The sequence below is a fragment of the Uloborus diversus genome, chromosome 6, assembly GCF_026930045.1.
Source record: "Uloborus diversus isolate 005 chromosome 6, Udiv.v.3.1, whole genome shotgun sequence".
In the NCBI taxonomy this organism is placed as follows: Eukaryota; Metazoa; Arthropoda; class Arachnida; order Araneae; family Uloboridae; genus Uloborus; species Uloborus diversus.
This window is the reverse complement of record NC_072736.1, coordinates 25,872,427-25,889,510: the sequence shown is the minus strand read 5'-3', so window position 1 is coordinate 25,889,510 and position 17,084 is coordinate 25,872,427. Positions and strand designations below refer to the sequence as shown.

Here is a 17,084-nt window from a genome sequence, read left to right as displayed (position 1 = left end):
TTGATTAAAATTAGTTCAAGCATGTCTAGAGAAAACTAAATGACTTTATAACAATGTTAGAAAGTCTTATGCTAAATGACTTTATAGCAATTAAGTTAATGTATTTTTTTCTTTTGTTTTGTTTAAAAAGAAAAGTGGAAGATTCTGAGATAGTGCTATGTATGTCTCTCTTACTTTCCTTATCAATAAACCAAAAATTTGTTGGGAGTGCTATGCTCACAAAGTTTTACTTTCTGATGTAAAAGTATCAATGTGAATGTGGGACATTTTCCCTTTTTATAGGCATTAAACTAGTTTTCATCTTATAATTCAAGCACCAGCTTAAAGCTATTGTTTTCAATTTCGATTTACTTATTGTGATTTCAAATGTAGCTAAAACTACCCTGAAATTACAATTTTTGGTAATTATTTTAAAAATAGCAAGTCTGCAGACATTTATTCGTTTTCCTTTATTTTTAAGGTCTATGGAGGCTATTTATATACTTGCTGTAACGACTGTACTGCAAAAAGGTTTTGTTTAAATGTGAGTCTTCTATTTCATTTTCTTATGTAGTTTTACAATTGTGGCAAATCTGTCTGAATATTGCATATGTTAATGCCATCAATTCTCAATTCTATCCACTGCCTCGACAATGTTAGAGAATAATTTTTTTTTTTTTATCAAGCTTATTCTACATTATGAATCACTTCATTATGATTCTTAGTTCTTTGAATTAAGCTGTAATCTTTCTAGTATCAATAAAATAAACAATAAGGCATACCACCAGTTGTGAACCTTTTGCTAGAACACAACAAGAACAATGCGTTACAACAACAGCCAGGAAGTCAAATATTATGAAAAATATGCAGTTGAACTCTGTTAATATGAAATATCAAAAATCCACGGATTTATTCATATTAACCGTTATTTGTAACAGCCGTGAATGAGTGATATTGTGAAAAAACAAAGAAATGCTTACATATATATTTAGAAAATATTATTACTAATGCATGTAATCTATTAGTACATTCAGAAAAAAGAAATCGTTTATTTCTTATCAGTGAATGGTTTTGGAAAATATTGAAAAAGGAAGATTATAATCGACAATCGCGGAGAAGGTTGTAATCCACAATGGAAGATGAGCAGTTTTATCTCCGAGTAAATTGAAATGTCCACGAGTAAACTAATATACAGGCTTTATTTTCCATGTAAAATATGTAATATTTTCTTCTCGATACACAATGGGACTTATACTACCTAAACAAATGATGAATAATTTCTAAAAAAGAAAATTACAGTATTCAACCATGAACATTTCAAGTAAAGAGGTCAGAAAGTTTTGTTCATCTTAGCTGAGACTTTGATTTTATTATACGTATCGTATGTAAAAATTTCAATGTAATTGGATAGCAAACCAAACTTAACGAACAAAATGTTCCTTTTAGCTGTGATCGTGTTAAGAGAGATCAACTGTATTTTAAATTAGTGCACTATATCTTTCTTTAACTGTACTCAAAATTTATTTTTTGTCGTTTTTTTATTAACTAGAATAATATATATTTTTTCAGGTAGCTTATTTATTTGTGTTCTTTTTCAGTTACAATAAAAAAATGTAAGCAATATTTTTTTTTCCAGGACATAAATGAAGTTGTTACTTACAACCATACTGACAAAAATGTATCCCAACTCTGTGTGAATAGAGCAGGAGGTCGACTCGACAGTGCCCAAAACCAAGTGGTTCTTTTTACTTTGTGTTCAGGCAATAATATTGTGTCAACATTTGCTGCAAATGTAAGCTTTTGTATATTATTTTATTGCTTTTATGAAGTTCTTATGGATATACATTCCACTCCTTTCCATTTGCATGCAAAATATAATTAACAAAAATATGCGTTTTTAGAAGCAGGATGCTCAGCATAAGTGTAAGATAATTATTGAGAAACCTTTCTTTCTCCCAGTGGCAGATTTATCGTGTCACAGTTGGCCGACAGAGTTAGGGTTAGACTCTGTTCTCTTACACCCAGCAGTGGATTTTAGGGGAAACACGGGCCCCTCTCAAAGGAATAAATAAATTTAACTATTCCATTTATTTATTTTTTTTTAATACCCCCTCAAAGTCCTAGCAGGCTGTCTCAACGTGATGAGGGGGTGGCCCTGGGCGGAGTGGATGAAGAACGTCGGGAGTGTATTCTCGTGGTAGGGTCACCCAAGACATGAAGGCCACTCCATTATGCTCAGCTAAAGTCTGCAGGCATGAGGCAAAGTCAAGACTTCAACCTTTGGTGCCTCACGGTATTTTACCTCTTGAAGCTGTAACTATTATTCTGAATCACTTTTACTCTGAATTGTCGCTCTAAACAACAGCAGAGAAGATCAAATGGTACTAGCCGAGCTATGAAGCGGACACACTCGGAACACAAAGACATGTGTCTGGTCTCGGAAGTTTTTCCTCAATGTCCTAAATGCAGTATGGGTCAAGCCGCTCCTGCCCATATCTTTTCCTGCATCGATTGTGAAGAGATTCTGCTCTACTTCAACCCAATTGCTGTTTTGGAGAGTTAGAAAGCACACGGGTTGATGGACTTGGTCTGATGTTTCTGTTTACGAATTACGATAAGCAACAACAAGAACATTATTTTTTAATTGACTTCTCTATAATTTTTTTTTTTTTTTTTTACAGTTGCTTAAAAAGAATACAAAAAAAAAAAAAAAAAAACACACACAAAGCATATTTGAAGAAGTTTTTTAAATAATCAAAAGAATCAATTATCCAACGTATTGAAGCACAAAACATGCAAATTAATTTCAATACGTTGGATAATTGATTATTTTAATTTTCAGCACAAAGGTATTTATTCGTTATTTAAAAGCTTTTTCGTTTGCTAAAGAAATAATACTGGAATCTGAGGCCAGAGCTTGGATATCATAGCAAGAGCGACAAAATACATTTAACTCACTGGTTTCAAATTCAAACGAACGTAATGTCGCAATTTGCCCGTTAATTTTTTCATTTATGGAATCAATATTTAACATTAAAAAAAATCTATGGACCTACATAGAAGAGTCATTTTGGTGCAGAAAGCTTTAGTTTTCAAAAAAAAAAAAAAAAAAAAAATGAAAAATGAAAGAAATCACATGGTAGTTTCTTGGCAAAACCATAATATAAATGGAAACGACATGTAGTATCAAAATGTTATCTCATATTATGGTTTTCAGAACAATCTGAAACTCCTTTGAAATTAGAAAAAAAAGTTTCTGAACTCTACAATTAAACTTATGCTGTAAAAGCTATAATTTTCTTTATTACGTAATATTTTATAGTCACAATATAAATTAATTTATAAAAACTCAAATGAGGTATGGGTTTATTTAATAACCTCGTCCTTGTGTTATAATTGCTATGACAATGTTTGTAATTAAAACTACTTATTTTCTAGCATCTTAGTGAAATTATATTGGGTTTAATTTTTAATTGACTTGAAATAAAGATATTTTGCATCCACATTCAAAGTAGATTAATATCAAAGTAGATAAATATTACTGCATAGTATTTATCTACTTAAAAGTAGATTAATTGACCTTAAGTGATCCTTAAAAAAAACATTTAAAATAAAATTCATGAAAACTTTGTTATGAAACATTGTAGAGGGGCTCTTTCCTTTTCCCAGGATCCCTAACAAAAATAATTTCAGTATCCGCCTCTGCTTACACCCAAAGATGCAGGTCTTAACCTGGCTCCTATTGGTGGATTTTCAAGATGCAGAAAACAGACAGTTCCCATGTCATATAATTATGCGGCACGTAAATGATCCCTCAAGTGCTTGTTTAGCTTGGAGTGTTCCTGGCAAAATTAGATTCCTAGTGCAGTTCCTCATCAAAAAGAGACCTGGTGTCTTCATCTAGTGGGAAAACTTAACCGGAAAGAACAGGAAAGAGGAACAAAATACTTAGTACATTTTATTGTAAAACTATTTTGAAGAAATTAGTAAATTATAACCAGAATTGACTAAAAGTTTTAAAGCAAATCATTTTATCAAGAGGTAATTTAAATAGATTAAAGTAAACCCTCATTATTCTGGACCCTATTAAACCAGACAGCCTTTTAGATGTGCATACTGTAAATGAAAGGTAAGGTTGCGCAATAATGTACTATTTTTGTGTTTTTGTTATGTAGTTTTGTAATTTTCTCTAATGCATGTTTCTATTTCATTCTCTTGAATTCAAAATACAATTTTTACTTTTGTTATGGTTCCTTTTAGGGAACCTATGCTCGCTGGAACATGTAATGGATTATTGATGATTCAGACATTATAATACTAGACTTTACTATTCTAATTGCTACATTTACTATATACATAATACTATATACAAGACAGAGTGTGTCGCCAATGCGCACATCTCCGGAGTTCGTTCCGATCTCCTCTGTTCCGAGAGGATGTTTTTCCCCAGTGACGTCAGTGGCTTCTGACGTCACTACGATTACGATAGCGGAGTTCAATTAGTTCGATACACCACAACTTTGTACATAGTTTTTTTAGCACCTTAACTCAATTTATGGGTTATTTTGTTTAATCTGTATTTTCATTAATTTGAACGACCTGGATCCCTTATTTTTCCACATTGATGAAGTTCTACTGTAATTGTTAAAGGATTAAAGTAATGTAACATCATAAGTATATTTTAGTAGTAGGAATCGTAATTTTTTCTCGAAACTGTTTTTACAAATAATGCACAAAAGCTGGAAGCCTTATATGAATGACCCTATATGGCCTTATAATTTGAATATTCCTTTGTCTGAAACTCTTGAAAAGGCTGTGGGAACTTCCCACAACTCGACTGCAATAACTCTTAGGTTTCGGTCGGTCCCTTGGGATTTCAAAAGTTGACTAATAAATATTTATATTTGTACTTGCATAGTGATTAAGGAGTACTTTCACTTGCAGTTTTATTTTATGTATATTTCATAATTATTTCCATTGAAAAAAAAAATACTGTTTTTATCTGTAGGATGGTAAATTATTGAAGACATATCATCACATAAACAAAATTACATGCATATGTACAGGCTGGAATCTGTGCTATATTGCTCTTGCTGGTGGATCCGTAATCTCCCTTAACTTGAAGGTTAGATTTTTTGCATAATACTTTTTAATGTGGATGTAATGTAAATTTAGTTATACAGTTGTAGTTTAATGAATTATTCATTCATTTTTTCTTACTTTTACAGTTGTCTCTTTCATAGGTCTAGTAATGTGATTAACACTAAATGTGGTTAGAGTTGCGTAAAATATAATCAAATAATTCACTATCAAAAATGGCAATTCTTTTATTACATTATAAAAATCAATTGATGGTGTAGCCGCAGCCATAAAAATTAAGATCCCTTATCAATGTCCATAAGTCTCAAGTCTTTGTTACTGTAAGGAATGGAAAGTTCTATTACCTTTTCAATTTTTTTGTGACGAACTTTTCTATAAATTTTCAGTGTGTTATATAAATTAATAAAGTACATGTATGCAAAATGGTTTGAAATTAAGATTTCTAAATTAATTGAAAACACATTCTAGATTTCTATGATTTATTAAGATCCTTGACAATTTTTTCTACAGTTGCCAAAGTTTTTGCTGCCAAAATGTATTTCAGCCAAGCAGATATTGACTGAATGAAGTAATTAAATCCCAACTTTTGTCCAAAATTCAGCAGTCTCATTAAAGTTCCCTGAAACTCTATTTGTGGACAGCAAATATTGGTGGGATACATTACTTTTGAATTAGATGTAAAAAAAATAGTTTCCACTAATTAAAGTTCCAAGCGTCGTAAAACTAATTTTCATACTACAATGTACAGAAGATAAAAAGCTTGTGTGTGCAAGTTACTTTTTTACTACAATTAGTTTGCATTAAGACTAGTGTTAATTATTAGCGTGCTCTTTTGTTAAATTTGTGAATACATAAGTGACATAATAAACAACTAAATGAGTAAACAAAATGAACTATTTCACTTTGTCCCACTTGCACTTGAGTAATTAAACAAAACAGTTAAAATAAAAGTAAGCAAAATATTTATTAAGTACTGCACTGAATATTAGTAGTTCTCAATTAATATTTAAAATGTTAACAACAAGTGCTTTGGCATTTTATGGTAAAAAAAAATACTGATTTATAACAAAATATTGCACTATGAGTGTCAATTTTTGAAAATTGCTTGTATTATCATATGCTTTGATCTTTAGAAATAACTTTTTCCTGGTAAAAGTAGGCTATATGTATTACTACATAGTTAAAATATTACCAAATAGGTGGGGCATAAAAATCGGGTAAATATTTCATCTGTTACTTTGAGTCCCGCTATTTTACTTTGCCCCACATTCTTGTATATACATTGTTTTGATAAACACTTGCAATTTTTTCAGACATTTATGAACACCATTAAAACTGCATAAAATGACAACAACATGCATTAAGTACAAATAAAGTAATAAAATAGAGTTAAAAATTTTATTACTTTATTTGTAATTTATGCACGTTGTTTTCGTTTTACTCATTCCATAGTACAAAGTTTTTGACTGTTTTTTTACAACCGCTAAAACTGTTAAACCATTCCTTAACTATATGTTAGTGTTACTTACAGAAATAACTAAATTTATGCTGTATTATTTTTTTAAAACTCATTCAACATAAAATACTGTTACGATGCTCAGAATCTATCTTTAATTGTAAGAAACTTTCTCTTCACTTGCTCTAGCTAAAGCAACACACTAAAGTACCGTTATATTTAATTAACTTCCACATGTAGAATGAAAAAAGTGAATGGAAAATACAAAGCGGTTATTCGTACGCCCTTACAAAGTAAGGTTTGAACTAATACAGTGTGGAAACTTCTTCCTTCAATGGGGCTGAAATTTTGAAAGCTCATTCATGAAGCCAATATTTAATAGAGTATTACGAAGCTGAAACTTGCACTCCTCACTTCCCTTTCAAAGTATCTCGTGTTCCGGTCAGAAGTTCGCGTTAGCTCTAAGATACTTCTATCGTGAAAAACTCCCGTTTTTAGCCTACTTTCCCAGTAAAAGAAAAAGAAGAAAAAAGCATGAAAGAAGGCTTAATGCATCTTAAAAATATCGCGAAAAACAAAAAAAAAAAAAATCAAAATAAGTAAAATAATTAAATAAATATTGAAAAATGAAAAATTGGAAAGTAGGGTATTGAGATGGGGAAAAATGTCTGTCGGTCTGTCTGTCTGTCTGTCGGTCTGTCTGTCTGTCCCCCCTAATAACTTTTGAATGAATAGTCCGATTCGAACAAACTTTTTTTTGTTCGAAAGATCTCGGCGAGTAAACCTCATTCCCATATTTCACTTTTTGATTTGAACTATTTTTTGTTCAATTTTGAACAGTTCAAAAAAATTTAACATTAGCGCCTATGGGGAAATTCAAGGCAATTCCGAACTGTGAGGCGAATTTGCTTCAAACAAACTTTGTAGGAAAAAACTTTTGATGAAAAACTTGTATATAAAATATCTTTTTGATTTGAACAATTTTCCATTCAATTTTGAACAGTTCAAATCCCTTAACATTAGCGCCTACGAGGAAACTGAAAGTCAATGTAGATTCCGTACTTGAAGGCGGATTTACTTCAAACAAATTTTGTTGGAAACAGCTCTTGATGCCAAACTCCAGACTCTGACTCCGACTCGACTCCTGTGCCCGATAATTAATCGGACTCCGACTCCCCGACTTCGACTCTGACTTCGTAGCTTTGGCAAAAATTTATACACGGAGGACAGATGACTGACTCCGATTTTTGGATATTCGACTCCGACTCCTTTATCCCAACATGAGATTGACTCCTCAGCTATGGTTTTAACTGTGAAATAATTATTGTTGATATGACTTGTTTTTATTTTCACGCTAAAGTTTTAATTTAGGCATTCAGTTTTCGGCGAATAAACTCGAAGTCATTCATGTTTCTACATAAAGATATACGCAGACGATTTTTTTTTTTTTTTTTGACAATGAAAATTATTTTTTTAAGTTGACATTTTATTGTATTTATTTATTTTGTTAATTGCATTAATTCATTTAAAAAATTATTTTTGGCAACTGGGGAAAAAGAAGCGATTTTTTAATATAATGTATTTATTTCAATAAGCTTATTATTTTTAATTATTATTTTTTCGTTTTGAAAACTGTTAAAGAATTTTTTTAATGGAAAAAAATGTATTAGCTGCTTTGTTTGAAAGGTGCTTTTTTTTTTTTTTTTTTTTTTTTTAAAGATGAGTGAGGAATATTTTATTCCTAGAAATCAGCTTATGATATTAAAAAAAAAATGTTTGAAACAATTTGCGATTTTAGCTGTTTTTGAGAATATTGATCAGGTAGTAGAAAGTAGTATGGGTATATGGGAAAGTAGGCTCGTTTAGTTCTGGACAGAACTTCTTGTTCCTATTTCATGTGAGTAAAATCGCGCTGTAACTCAAGTCCATTGCATCTTCGTTACTAATAATAAAGCTGTAAGTCTCTCTGTCTGGATGTCCAGAGGATGTCTGAATATCTGTAGGATATCTGGATCTCTGTGACGCACATAGCGCCTAGATCGTTCGGCCCGATTTTCATGAAATTTGGCACAAAGTTAATTTGTAGCATAGGGGTGTGCACCTCGAAGCGATTTTTCAAAAATTCGATGTGGTTCCTTTTCTGTTCAATTTTAAGAACAAAAATATCACAAGATGGGCGAGTAAATTACGAAATTATCATAACGTGGAACCGTAACATGGGCACAAGCCAATTGGCGAGATACGAAATTATCATAACATGGAACTGTAATATGGGTACAAGCCAATTAGCGAGAAAATTCACCATAAATTTTTTGCAAATATACAGGCGAACCAAAACACCTTTTAATTTTTCTATTACGGGCAAAGCCGTGCAGGTACCACTAGTTTGTTCATAAATGAGGCATTCAGAGCTAAAGTGGATCAAGAATATATATATATATATATATATATATATATATATATATATATATATATATATATATATATATATATATATATTTAATTATAAAACTAAAACTGGAGTCATAATTTTGAAAATTCAATAACAATATTTAGATAGCACTTCAATTTTAATCAAAAAGGGTTTTGATCTTGACCTACACTTTCAAGCTCTGAATGCCCATTTATATCTTTTAATAGTTTTTAATAAGAGCCATAAAAATGTGCAACTTCTTCTAAAAACATTTGTCTGTAAATTGTTCATATGTATTTCATTATGTTGTGAAAAAAATGTGTTTTTATTTTTAAATTAGGAAGAGCAAGAAATAATTAAAAGTCAAAACGGGTCTTTGGTGCGCATAGCGACAGCTCACCAAGGAGGCATCCGAGTTCTGGTCACTCTGACAATTTCTGGTGTGATCTCAATTCACCATGCCATAACCGGCTTACTGATTAGATGCCTGAAAGATGTCCTGAAGCCGCCTGCACACATGTCAGTGTACAATGATTATGCATTTTTTAGCAGTATTGATGCAATTTCAATATTGAATATTTCAGTAAGTATTAGTGAAGTTTTGTAATTCTTCTTTGGTATAATATTGCTTTAAAAAGTTCGCGAGAAATATATATTTAAACAATATTCAGATTTTATGGGAGAAAAAAAAATTAATGTTTTTGATACAATTTCTCCTGGTGGCAGAAGCAGTGTGACTCTGCATCATGTGTTGTAGATTCTTGAGAAAGTCTTTAGACTATTTCATAGGTAGGAAACCAGTTTAGACCGGTCAAAATATCCACTTTTTTATGTCATAAAATGTTAGTAAAACTGTTCAAGAAGATGTCAAAATTTCAGCATTCTAGCTCAAAGAGTTTTTGACCAATAATTGAAAATTTGTGTGAATATTCTCTATTCAATTATACTCTATATGAACCTGACTCTTTGATGATATTATTAAGGGGGTATTCTAGTATAGCAGCTCGATTTGGAGGCGATTTTGTGGGCGTAATAAAAAAAACTAAACATTTTTAGTGGCAATTTTTTATCAGTTTGTTATTAAACTTGAGAAGTATCACAGTGTATAATGGTGGGAAAAAAATTCAAAATTGAAATCAGTAGAGGCCGGCAAAGTGGGGACTCGAGAAAAAAAAAGGTGTCTACTAATTGACGCGATTCCAATACTCCTGGTGATCTGAAACATGAAATTAAGGTTGATTCTTATTAAACAAGGATATTAAATTGTCCGGATGTAGCCGATTTGTTAAAAAAAAAAAAAAATTGCATAAAATGGTCTTTTTGAAAAAAAAGGTCATTTTTGCCTCCTTTTTTCAACTTAAGTAATTTTTTAAAAATAATAAATAAACAAAAATACAGAAACCCTTATATGAGGACAAAATTGATAGTATTAAGAAAGTCTGTACCAAATTTCAAATAAATCGGTGCTTTAGAACTTGAGATATCTTGTCAACCGCATTGAAAAAAGTAGTTTCGAGAGAAACGCATTTAAAGTTTGCAGTCACATTTCGGTCAGTCTGAGCGGATTAATGATATGCTATATTTATATTTTTTTGAACAGCCCTCCCTGCCTTATACGTTATTTCTTCCTATACAGTGCCCGCCGCTTATTAAAATCACATTCGTTCTGAGGACATTTGATTTTATAAAGAGGCTGATTTTATAAACCGGCATGCCTTTTAAAAAAAAACATTTAAAGTAAATTAAATGTTTTGAAGTTTCAGTACTTTAAAAATGGAATGAATTACTTTATTTATAAGTATTTCAAATACAGTTGTCATTTTACTAAACATTTTCTTATGCTTGCACAAAGGTCTTAAAATATTGGCTTATTCTTGTTTGGTTTACAGAATTGCAGAGCAAAGATTCAATATCGTTTGAGAGTTTACAAAATGTTTTGTAGAGTTCAACATTACATTTATCTATTTGCTCTAGTGCATCGTATATGAACAAGCGCTTTTCTGACATCTATTGAAGAGGCAAATTTGGCACTGTGATTTCTTCGTCTTTTGAGACCGATTCCCTCACTCCTTGGTGCTTCTTTGTCATTTTTTTTATGCTTGATGTCCAAAAGTTGATTTTATAAAACGGCGATAGTGATTTCATTAAAGGATGATTTTTACGTGTTTTGATATTGCAATGATTCTGTTATTTCAGATTTGATTTTAAAAAGCGGCTGATTTTATAATCCAGTGATTTTTTTAGCGGCGGGCACTGTACCTCAAAAGCTACATTTTGGCAGATCTTTCAGCCATGAGAGCAGTTCTGTCTTCTTTTGAAGCTTCGGAAACTCGTACCTCGGAGTGTTTGTCACGATGCTGATCTCGTTTGCTGGCTTTTTCTTTATTTTAACAAAATTAACTATAACTCCGAAAATGACTCGAATTTCCGTAAATCCTCTTAGAGGCTTATTCTTGAAGGTCTAAACTTTGAAAATGTGAAAAGAAAAAAAAATCTAGTTTTAAGCACTTTTATTATACTTGGCCTGATTGTCACGGAGTAATCTGGGGTCCGCTTTTTCTTATATTTCAGCTACTAGATCACTTAGAGACTTCTGGATTTCACTAAATGATTTGCTTAATCTTAAGGCACAACTTAACGCAGAAAAGTTAAAATTCTGAAATAAAATTATTATTTCAGTTATGATGGAAAATAGCAAATTTCATGTAATTTCCCCATTAAATGTTTAAATATAAATGCCATTGTTAGAAACTTTGTTGCCTTGCAAATTTAATGCTAATAGTAATCATGATGAAAATTTTGAATCAAGGCTTCTCTGTAGCAATAATGAAATTTATTCATTGACGTTGCTTTCTTACGGGTTTTTATCCTCATCTGTGCCAATAATCGATAACGGAGCTAAGTAAAGAGACATTCTAGGATCTTTATCACAAGTAACTTGTACGCTGTCAACCACTCATTTGCTTATATCTCAGCAACTAGACCATTTAGAGACCGCAACTAGACCACTTTGGAGTTTCACTAAATGATTTGTTTAATCTTAAGGCACAACTTAATGCTAAAAAAAATTAAAATCTAAAGTAAAATTTTATTTGAAAAAAAAAACTTTAAAATAACAGATTTTTAAAAAAAAATACTAAACACTTTTCATAATGCACTCAAAATGACAAAATAACTTTTCTGGGTCAGAAAGGACAATTTAAGTATTCCTGTAGTTTTCAATTACTCCAAGAAAAAGACTTCACAAACAAAGAAAAGTGCGCTTAATTCATTTCAAGCCGAACTTTCCCATTAAAAAAAATATGCATGCTTCAACACTCAAATTTACGATTGAATGCTAGATAATGATAAAACATTCTCTACATGACTTGAGCCACACTTTTCTTCATTTATGAAGTCTTTTTCTAGGAATAATTGAAAACTACAGGAATACTTAAATTGTCCTTTCTGACCCAGAAAAGTTATTTTATCCTTTTGAGTGCATTATGAAAAGTGCTTAGTATTTTTTAAAAAATTCTGTTATTTTGAATTTCTTAACTAGAATACCCCCTTAATAGAAATACTTTTTTTAATGCAAGAAGTGTGAAAAAAATGTTAGAAACGTGCAATTTTCTGCTTTTTTGATCACAGTTAGGTTCATGTTCTAGGGAAATATGTTGTGTGCAAGAAAGAAAAATTGCCATGATTACAGGCAAAAATCATGGCTTCGGTAATGCACACAAGCAACAAGCTCTGATGGCGACCGCCCATGGGCAGCAGCTTTTAACTCCACTAATTCTGGTGAAAATAACTTTTAATAATTTTTAATAATTTCTGGTGTGACTTCAAAAAGTTACAAGGTGTATTTCAAAAGATGAATAAAAAATCTAATTTTCTCTTTTCTGTTAAAAAACCCCCATGAACAACACTAAAATTTTGGCCTCCTAAACTTGTTTTCCACCTTAAGTTGGAACAAAAAACTTAAAATTTTAAAGAAAACAATCTTTCATGTCACCAAATGCAGATTTGTACTGAATTTTCTAGGATGTAATCCACAAATTGCATGTAACATCTTATTTTTTGATGGCAATTCACATTTTACAGTTGATCTTAGGTATGTGTTATCTCGCAGACTATTTTTGTATTTTTGCTACGCGTTACAGACTACTGAAAAAGATTACTCGATCATTGGCTATTATTTATATGCGGGTATAGTATATTTTTTCTTTGATTTATCCCATTTTAAATGTGTCTTGATTTTCTAGACGGGTCAAATTGAAAGGAAAATTCCTTTGAGTAATCCAGTTACAGGATTAGTAATTGATAAGGACTACATCTTCACATCAACATTCAGGGGTGCGATACAGTGCTATCTTATAAAAGAGGTTAGTTTCAATATTTGCACATTTTGCATGTGATTTACTTTTTAATATAAAAAAATATTTATCAATAACTGTTGCCGAACATTTGTTTTTAGTTATTAGATTAGTTTATACATTTTATGTATCTTATTCTTACTGAACTTAGAATTACTTCTTGCATATGCATGTATGAGTCATTTCGGCATTTAGAAATTAAAATTATCTTTAAAAAAGGTTAAATGAATGACTTTTTTTTTTCTCCTCTCAATATTTTTGAGTTGGCAGTTTTTGTATCTTTGTGCACTGAAACATGATGTGCTTTAAATCACAAAAATGATTGTCCAATATTAAGCAAATTTGTTCACCAAAAGGTTTCTATAATTTAATATTTTAATGCCTGTATTTTTAAAGGACAGAAATGTAAAGCCCTGTGATGTTGCTAACTTCAAAGCTGTAACTTGTATAGATGTTTCTCAGAACTGGGTATGTGTTCATGGTCTTTTATTCATTTTAGGTGGGAATAAATAAATATTTATGCTATGAAAATCTCTAAGCATTGAACTAATACTTCATGGGTGCAAGACCTTCCGTCTCAGGATGGATTTCCGTCTTGGACAAAATTTCCCAAGACAGGTCGGGACGGAAAGAAATTTGATGATTTTTCTTCAGTTTTTACTTTAAAAAATTGAGTGTTTAAAAAATATGCTTTAACTACTGGACCATTCCATAACCACGAAATTCCCACCATCGACATTCTCTCGATTTTCCGCCATGGTCTTGTTTTGTTTGCAAAGTACTTTTGGAGGAGTGGCTTTTAGATTTGTGCCGTTAGACATTTTTTTTAGGTAGCTCTGTTATTTCCAACTCACTGCATTGTAGACTGCGGAGTTCTTTGCTATTCTCCAACTTATTTTTTCCATAACCTCTTAAATAATGAAAAAAATGTGGGTAAAAAAAGCGTTCAAAAAGACGGACGCATCTGCTGTGTGCGGTCTCTCAGACCGCTTCCGAAAGAAAATTCCCAAATCTGGCCAAGAAACGCAGCAACCAGAATGACAGTTGGAATGTAACCTTAAGGGGTAATTTCAGGAGGGTAGTAAAGAGGGCTAGGATTATTAAGCTATTTTAGGGGGTTAGGCGAGTAGAAGAAAATGTCGAGCGGTCTGTGAGACCGCTCGCAGTAGTTAAGGGTAAAAGCGTCAATTTCAGGGAGAGCCCAGAGCTCCCCCCCCCCCCTCCTTCTCTAATATTTTTGAAGGTTGCCCAATATTGTGATTTTGAGACTATCAATTCGAAAAAATTAATGTAAGAGAGTCCCTGAACCCCTCCTTTACCAAAATGGCCTACCATTGGGTTTTTTGGATTTCAATTTAAAAAAATTTCTGGGGGAGAGCCCCCAGACCCTTCGTTACTGGCGGTTTTTGGAATTACAAAATCAAAGCACATATATATTGCAATTTAAACTAGGTTTATATTGTTAGAAAAGTCAAAAGCTTAAAATTCAAATCAAACACAGGTTGCAAAATTGGCATAGTTAAAACCTACAACATTTATACACATAATTTTTCTTGAAGCATACATGCAGGGGGGGAGGGGGGTGAAAATATTTTACATCTTGAACACATCACCAAACTTGCACCCATGTAATACTTATATTCACCGCAAATTGATTCAATTATCTATTTCAACATGATTCATATTTGCTTACCATTGTGTGTTTGTACAGTAGAACAGGGGCACTGACTTGCAAAAAATTATTGGGGGGCTAAACGTCTTCGGGAGTCTAAGGGGGTATGTAATCCTGAGGGGCCACAAATTTAATATTTTCAGTATTTAAATGTACATTAAAAATATTTTTAATATTGATTTTCATTTGAAATTACTATTAACAACTTTTTTACAGGTATTTATTGGAAATAGAAATGGAGAAATTGCTGTCGTAAAGTTTTCTGCTGTAAGTAAAGTTTGTTTCTTCTGAAATTTTATTTTATGGATTAAACATTCTATTAGTGCGAATCCTGACTAAATGTTAGTAAAACTGTTTCAAATTTCATAATATTTATTTGTTTAAATTACAGGGTCAGCAAAATGTCTTTGACAGGAGAAACACATGATACTTTTATGTGTGACAATTTTCTTCAACACCAAAATTTAAAAGTAAGTTCTTTTCACATAAATTTTAAATATTTAAGTGTTTCTTCCTCATGTAGGGTAACTGCGCCAGTTGCAAACATGCTTAAGACATCGCTCTGATGTTAACTCAATTTTCTGAGCCTTTTAATGTGTTTAGACTTTTTAAACTATTTTTCTGTCATGCAACAACATCTCATCAAACATTTGGCTGAACTTAGACCCCCTCTTGTCGGTGTTTGTTACTGGGATGTCCGACCGCCAGTAACATACACCGACGGGGGGGGGGGGGGGGTACGGTGAAATGGTGACATGAAGTGAAAAAAGTGTGTCATCTATGGACAGCTCTTTAAGACTATTGGTCTAAACTTTCTTTTGGCAATAGCCGAATTCAGTGTCTAATTACATGATTATATTGACATGCCTTTATTCTTATTCATTGGCCGTTATTTATTCCATTAATAAACAATGCTTTTGACCAAATATTTTTAACTAAAATTTTTGATTGCCCTATGACAGCCTAACTGTTACATCCAATTCTTTAAAACAAATGAATGCTATGCATGTACATCGGCAAGTTCAGCAAATCCATCTGAATCCTTTTTTCAAAATTTACAGGACAGACAAAAAACATTTTGTCAATTTCATTTTTCCAGTAGAATCACTTTTTATCTGTACAAATTGTGGTGTTGATTTAGTTTTTTTTAAAATTAGTAGTATTGTCTATTCTTAGATAAAAATATTTTGGGTTGGGTGGACGAAAAAAAGTAAAAAACATCACCTGTCCGCGAGTTGTTTTTTTAAAGCTCTGGTTTGCGGGTCATAAAAGTTAAACATATTAACGTGCTTAATGTCGAAGTTTTAACTTGAAATAAGTTGCTCACTGACTCCAGTACCAATGATGAAGTGTCTTTATTGGCTGCCAAGTTTTAATTTGCCAGTTTTCGGAATAAAAAGGTTCAACTGTACACAGCTGTCTCCAAGGCCTCATCCAACCGTTTAAACCACACATAGTACAGGGGACCCTGGAGTGTTATGTTATATTGAATACATTTTTGTACAATTGTGTTCATAAACAACTGTTAAAATGAATGCTGGAGAAATAAAGCTCTTACTGACAGTACAAATATAAGTAGCATGTAATTAATGTTGTTTATTTCTTTGTATTTTTAATGTGTTATTAGCATTTCCAAATTTAAAGCTCCCTAACGAAATTCCACACATTTTGTATTGTCACCAATTATAATTGTATTTTCAATGCATAATTTGTAAAAATTCATTATTTGATTGATATTAAATTTGAAGTATTACAAATTCTCATGCAAATAACAGTTGTGTGTTATTTCATATTTTGATAGATTGAACCAGATTTGTATCAAAAATGTCTTTTACAAATGGATGTTTCATCAATGCACTCCAATTGTTCAGAAAAATCATTTTGTTAAATGGAATTCTTTGTACATAACTGTACAGAAACAAAAATTTGTACTTGTTAAGCTTTGTCTTTGTAAATAATAATAAAAAAAGACAAAGTTTATTCCTTTTAAATGTGTTTTTTTCTTCAAATCAAAGTACTGAGGTTATGCTCTCCACCTCTTGTGATACCGTTTGAATGAGACTTCACATGCGTATAAAGAAAATAGTTAAATGCTAATAGAGCATGCAG

At 31.6% G+C, this 17,084-nt stretch overlaps 1 protein-coding gene across 1 annotated transcript in view; it reads left to right on the top strand.

The window, feature by feature from the left end:
- The window catches only part of LOC129224288 (uncharacterized), a 79,504-nt gene extending 62,586 nt beyond the window's left edge, over positions 1 to 16,918 (top strand). Inside the window, exons 14-22 of the mRNA XM_054858718.1 lie at positions 461 to 523; positions 1,616 to 1,771; positions 4,988 to 5,104; positions 9,289 to 9,531; positions 13,193 to 13,312; positions 13,700 to 13,771; positions 15,192 to 15,242; positions 15,367 to 15,445; positions 16,777 to 16,918. Coding sequence (XP_054714693.1) covers positions 461 to 523; positions 1,616 to 1,771; positions 4,988 to 5,104; positions 9,289 to 9,531; positions 13,193 to 13,312; positions 13,700 to 13,771; positions 15,192 to 15,242; positions 15,367 to 15,402 — 858 coding nt within the window. The 3' untranslated portion in view covers positions 15,403 to 15,445; positions 16,777 to 16,918. The remainder of the gene's footprint in view (positions 1 to 460; positions 524 to 1,615; positions 1,772 to 4,987; positions 5,105 to 9,288; positions 9,532 to 13,192; positions 13,313 to 13,699; positions 13,772 to 15,191; positions 15,243 to 15,366; positions 15,446 to 16,776) is intronic.
- Positions 16,919 to 17,084: the final 166 nt, after the last annotated feature.